This window comes from Crocodylus porosus, unplaced genomic scaffold (genome assembly GCF_001723895.1).
Source record: "Crocodylus porosus isolate Cpor-Errol unplaced genomic scaffold, CroPor_comp1, whole genome shotgun sequence".
In the NCBI taxonomy this organism is placed as follows: domain Eukaryota; kingdom Metazoa; phylum Chordata; order Crocodylia; family Crocodylidae; genus Crocodylus; species Crocodylus porosus.
This window is the reverse complement of record NW_017728914.1, coordinates 8,807,114-8,813,248: the sequence shown is the minus strand read 5'-3', so window position 1 is coordinate 8,813,248 and position 6,135 is coordinate 8,807,114. Positions and strand designations below refer to the sequence as shown.

At 38.6% G+C, this 6,135-nt stretch overlaps 1 protein-coding gene across 1 annotated transcript in view; it reads left to right on the top strand.

Moving 5' to 3' along the window:
- Positions 1 to 6,135, top strand: part of DOCK2 (dedicator of cytokinesis 2) — a 519,632-nt gene that overhangs the window by 373,389 nt on the left and 140,108 nt on the right. The window contains exons 32-33 of the mRNA XM_019534715.1: positions 2,241 to 2,300; positions 4,759 to 4,837. Coding sequence (XP_019390260.1) covers positions 2,241 to 2,300; positions 4,759 to 4,837 — 139 coding nt within the window. The remainder of the gene's footprint in view (positions 1 to 2,240; positions 2,301 to 4,758; positions 4,838 to 6,135) is intronic.

Genomic DNA, 6,135 nt, shown 5'->3' with positions numbered 1-6,135 from the left:
GCAGTAAATTAACTTCCTCTGGAAGATAGTACTGTCCAAGATAAGTATTAAGCTGTAGTGGAGTAGTTAATGAGCTCTAAAATGCAAATGTGGATGATGACTGGGCCTGACTGAGGCATGAGGGTGCTACAGTGTGGGGGCTGCCTGCTGGCTGCTTCCACACTGTAACACCTTTGTGCCCCAGGCAGCATCTCTGCAGCACATTGAGCCAGGGCAGAGTAGCACTGGCCTGGGAGGTTGACCTCCCAGATCCTCTCTGTGCTGCAGTCCCAGGCACACATGTAAACGCTGTGCCCAGGATCAGTAAACTTTGGTACAAACTGCACTGGAGTTGATTGTTTTGTGTTAATTGCATATATAGATACACCCAGTGAGTATGAGAGTTACTGGGTGCTCAGTGCTTTAGAACAGAGGTTCCCAGCCACTGGGCTGTGGCCGATACCAGGCTGCAGTTGGTTTGCTGCAGGGTCATGGCATAAGCCCCCTATCCAGAGCCCCGTCCATCTGCCTGGCTTAGCAGGTTCCAGGGTCACATCTGAGCTTCTGGGGTTAAAGTTGGGTGGTGGGGGAGCCCTGGGAGGGAGGCAGCCAACTCTGTGCACCCTGTCCCACTCCTGCGGGGCTTCAGTGAGAAAAAAAGTTGGGAACCACTGCTTTAGAAAACCTCATACTAGGTATCAATATATGGACTTAAAAGACTGCAAAGCATATAAAGCCTTCAGTTTTAAAGATCTTGGCCATAGCTTTGTGCACTAGAAGCAAGTTCTAGATAGGCAAACAAAAGCAGATTAAGGCTCCACTGCTACAAAAGCTTCCCATTTAAATCATTGGATTTTCCAGTGTGTGATATTTTTAGTGCAAGACCTTAAAACTAATCAGGTGGGGGGTTTTTGGTCTTTGACTCTGTAATCCACTGATCTGATGACAATCATCTTCCCATTTTAAGCTACAGAGCATAAGAGACTAATTTGATGCTAGTAATAGTTCAAAGTTGCAGATATGTTCTTTGAGTTTATATTAATCTATTTAATCTATTTACACTTCAAACACAGGGACAATGTACAAAGTTATTTTGAGATAAATAGAGGTTCATCATTTTTAGTAATAGCTTTGTATTCATGCCTTGATTAACAATGTGGTGCCTACATGTAGGAAAATATTCTTTTATTCTCTCTCAGCCCTTCTGTCCCACTTTTGTCAAAGAGAGAAACAGTCTGAAATTCAGTTTACTCCATGAGAGAATTCTAAATTTTCTGCCTGGTCCTACTTAGGCCTGCAGTGTTGCATGCAGTTACCTGCAGATCCAGTTCAAGTCATTCAGAATAGACATCTCAGTATCTGATTTATATTCAATCAGATACATTTTTTGTTAATCTCATAGGTCAAATTTTGTAGGAGGAAACAAATGTGCATCTTCTAAATTTTTCTCATTGCTGTCATTTTAAAATAATTATATTTTTGTTTGATCCATTTTTAATTGAATCTGAATTTCGTTTCCCTGACTCCCAGACTAATGGTAAGTCTATTTAAACTGCAGTATCACTACATCTTAAAGCCCATACACCATCAAAAGCAACAGAAATTATACTTCTGCTATTGTGCAGAAATATCAAAGGACTCCACAAGCTTCAGTTTAGTGTCAGTTGAATCCCACCAGGGGAAGTAATATTTAACCCCTTTTTATTAAAGGGTAATTGAGGCACAGACAAGTTTAGTTCTCAGAGCAAATTTCTGACAGAGCTAGGAATAGAATTCAAGTCTCCTGACTGGCTGCCAATAATAGAAATAGAGATACCCTCTAGGCAAAATACAAATGCATGAGGAGTACTTGAAACTTGACAACACAAAGATATTGCATACTTTCTGCAAATGTGTCACTCCAATATGCCTGACAAAAATAGCCCTGAGCATGGAAGGGGCACCTACAGAAGTAGGCTGATGAAGAATGGTGGGAGTATACAGTGTAAGGCCATGTAACAGTGTTGATATGATCAAGTAATTTTAACTGGTGAATAACTATTTGACTGAATTGGTTCTTATCCATTTTTTTTTTCTGGTGGTTCCCTCTGAGTTAGTAAGTTTAATGTTTTGAAGGATCTCTTTATGTAAGTTTTATTAATTTGCTAAGAGGTTATGAATTTTGCATATTTACACCTCTGTCAGCACTTAACTGTATTCTTTGGCATACTCCTTGTGCTAAAAAGATAAAGGCAAGTACCCATATATCTGTTTTTGAATAGGATGTTTGTTATAGATATTATCACTGGAACAGTTGTTACCTCAAAAGAACAAATACAGAGGTAATTGACCAGGGAATTAAAAACAAAAAAAGATGAGAAGTTGAGAAGGAACTTAGAACAGTAGGGTTTCTTTTTTCTTTTCTTTGGATTATCTGACTAGCTAGAGCTCAAGGACATTGACTCTAAGGGTCACAGAAAGAGAAAAGTCCTGAGATGGAGGAGTGCAGTCCAACAGAGGCACAGGGATGGAATTGTGAAAGGAGTGCTCCCAAAGGGTATTCAAGAGTGCTGAGAAAAGGGAAACAAGGAAGAACATATTTGTCTTTGCTTTACTCTGGGTCTTCTGCATTGCGATTGTTTTAGGAATCTATTTGCACAGTCTGTATGTGTTTCACCTAACATATATGCCTGAAGGGATAACGTATAAATCTAAGGGTGCAGACAGAAGTGCAGCTCCCAGTGTAACTCAGAATGACTTCTGCAAAGCCATTTTTGCAAAGCATTCTTTGTTACAAGGTTACCCTAGACCAAACAGAAGTTCACTGTTGGTTCCAGGGGGGAGGGGAACCTGGCTGCTGGCTGGGAGCTGGCAGGTTCTCTGCCAGTGCTGGGCTGTTTTCAGAATGGGAGGGGGAAGCAGCAGAGACTTCACTTTTGGGGCTTCCCTGCTGAAGGGTGGGGTGCTGAATGGTGGGGTGCATGAATTGGAGCCCTCCCAACTCTGTGGGGAAGGGCAGGCAATACACACACCCCAGCTCCAGGAGGGGCTGAAAAGAACCCCACTGTGAACTCCCTCTCTTCCCTTTCCCATTCTGAAAGCAGGCTGGGAAGACACAAGTTACAAAAGATGCTACATTTTGAAACATCTTTATCTGATACCTCATTCAACGAGGGATCAGACTTTTACCCAATCAGCGATTTTTGAAGCTGTATGTATTCATGCACTTTTTGGTCACAGCTATAAACTGCTTTATGTGGCCAGATAGGTTGCAGAGAGAATCTCCCTTCACCCAAAGTGCTTGAAAGGGCTCTGGGAACAGGTATTTCTGGTTCAGCTATTGGGAAATGCTGTGACTTAGATTTGCTAGGCTGTAGTGCATCACTTTCGAAAGGGAAACCAAAGAGTCCAAGCCCAAAACATCTGCCAGAGGAGCCAAAGAGATGGTTCTGGAAACCATCCAAATCGGGAACATTTAAAAGTGCATTGACCTAGCATGTGGGTCCAATCCCTGCAGGCCATCATTCATCAACGTTCATCAGAGAAGAAAGGTGAGAGGTATTGACGAGAAGTGCAATGGAAGCTTAGCTGATATGAAAAAGGAGATTACCAAGTAAAGCTTGGCCTGCACAATTCAGTTTCAATTGAGAACAAACACGTTTTCCAAATCAAGCCTTAACTTTCAATACGAAGATTAGCCTAGTTGGTGTTTAAGGGACGCTGTCAAATCAAATTGTGCCCTTGAATTTTTTTCTGTAAAAATAAGCTCTGTTAATTCTCCCAGGGAAGATGTTGAAAAGAAACATGATATCCTAATAAATAAATTAAATTCCAAGGTCGTGACAACTGTAATAATTAAAACTTCACTATCCTAACAAATCATGAAGCACTGGTTTCATTCACAACTCCTCGTAAGCAAGTTGTTTCAAACCAGACCAACAACATGTGGTGTGTGGGTGTGAATAAAGGCCTACGCATGCCCTACATTTTCACCAGTTGCATCAGTATGACATTGCCTGTGGGGAAATTGGCCACTGGGGTGCAAGAGAGATTATTGTTAGAATTCAAGTGCACACATACCCAGGAGGGATTGGGATCATGCCCATAAACTTGCCACCTAAATTTCCTATGTGCTCCACCTAGTCCATAAATGCATGGAAGGCAGGTTAGCATCTGACCCATGATGTGGACACTAATCTTTGTATATCTTGCAAAAAATAAAATAAAATGCAAGTCAGATGAGTGAGTTTTACAGTTAACTGGAGGAGGAAGGGAATTGTAACCAAACTTGGAACACTATAGGAAAATTGACAGGCTATACGGTGTACACTTAATTGCAGAATGTAACTGCTGTATCTAATGAGTTACTATAATTGTAAAAGGCTTGAGTATTTCTGATTCTGAGATCAGTGAAAGGAAAGCAAGAACATTGCTGTAAACAAAACATGCTTGTCAAATAAATGGTAAATTGTATTTGAAAAATGTATTATCTATGTATTATCAAGAATTCTTTGTAATGTTATAATAAAAAGGTTGCTCAAATTTTATATTAAAAATAATTGAGGAACTTTTTGACAGTCAAATAATGAATGGAATACTGTCACAAAGCATAACATAATTTAAGTTGTGTTCTGTGGCATGGAATAATGTTTGTTCTATTTTTGGATGTGATACTTTTACTCTTTCTGGTTTTTATCAATCTTAAATGAATTCGTTTTTCACTAATGGTGGGCATGATTAGTTTAGAATTCCATAGGTTATTTACAAAGAATAAAGTTATAATGTCGTTTTCTCTTTTAGAGTGTTTTTGAGAGCAATCAATAAATTTGCTGAGACTATGAATCAGAAATTTCTGGAGAACATGAATTTTGAAGAACAGGTAATACTTAGCTTTTTTTTTTTTTTTTCTGTGTGCTTTTTTTTGTCCAGAAAGATCTCTTTAAAGTGATTCTAATCCAAGAAGTGTTTACGTAGAAGCAGAAGCATCTTACTCTTTACATGTCCTTTCATTGCATCTGATAAAAGTCAGCTCTTACTCATGAAAGCTTATGCATCTCTAATTCGCTTATTCTGTAAGGTACATGTCTACCCTGCATTCACTTTTACTCAACTGATACATTACTTGTACTAAGGTTTTTGTGTATAGCTTTCACCAGAACAGATTCAACACAGCCAGAATAGAATTAGTCTCATTCTTTTCTTTCTTGTGCATTGTCAGTAGAATTACTAACCATTTGCTGCAATTATGCAAATATATAAAAAAAGGTTCACATATGTGTAACAGGGACATATTTTTGCAGTGGAGGACACTACACAAATGTAACTGAATATATAATGTAAAGTTATGGTATTGCATGGGTAGAAGGGCTGGCTCCTGTGAGTATTTAAAGTAGTGGCAGAACTCCCATTAACTTCAGTGGTTCATGATCAAGCTTTTAGCTAAGACACAATTTGACCTGAAAACTTAATCATTATTGATGATGATACATGGAAAGTAAGTATAATTTGCAGCATGATTCTCAAGTTGTCTTTTCAGGGATGGCAGTTAGAAAAGGTATTTTTTTTCCTTAAGGGAACACATGCAATGCTGCTATCATTGAGGCATAATGAACAGAAGTATTATAGCTTTTATAAACTTGGGGCATCAGTTCAAATTTGTTTTGACCTCTGACTATTCAGGAAGATTAGTTTAGGAATCAAGATTTAAAACAGTCTCATTTTGTTGTTGTTCTAGAACTTTTCCCCCTTCTTTCAAAATTTACCTTAAAGTACCCTTTGCTTAATGTCACTTTGTTAGTCAATAAACTAACTTAAGTATGCAGTTGCTCTTGATACTAGTGTAATTAACAAGGATGAATAAATATTTATTTGTTACTTCATGCATACTATAGTATTATTCATCTTGCGTTCTCTGGATAAATTTAAATCTAACTAATTATTAAACTAGAATGAAAAAATCCCAATATACAGATAACTACTGCATAATAAAATTGGGATTTGTAGACAGAAGCAGTTCTGTAACAGAATATGTAATATGAAAATGGGTTTATATATGTATGTTGCCCTGAGGGGCCAGGCCAATGCTCAGGATCTCAATATTGCACTGTTCGACAGGAGGACGTGGTATACAATTGCACATATACAAACACACAAATCAATTAAGTGCATACACGCACA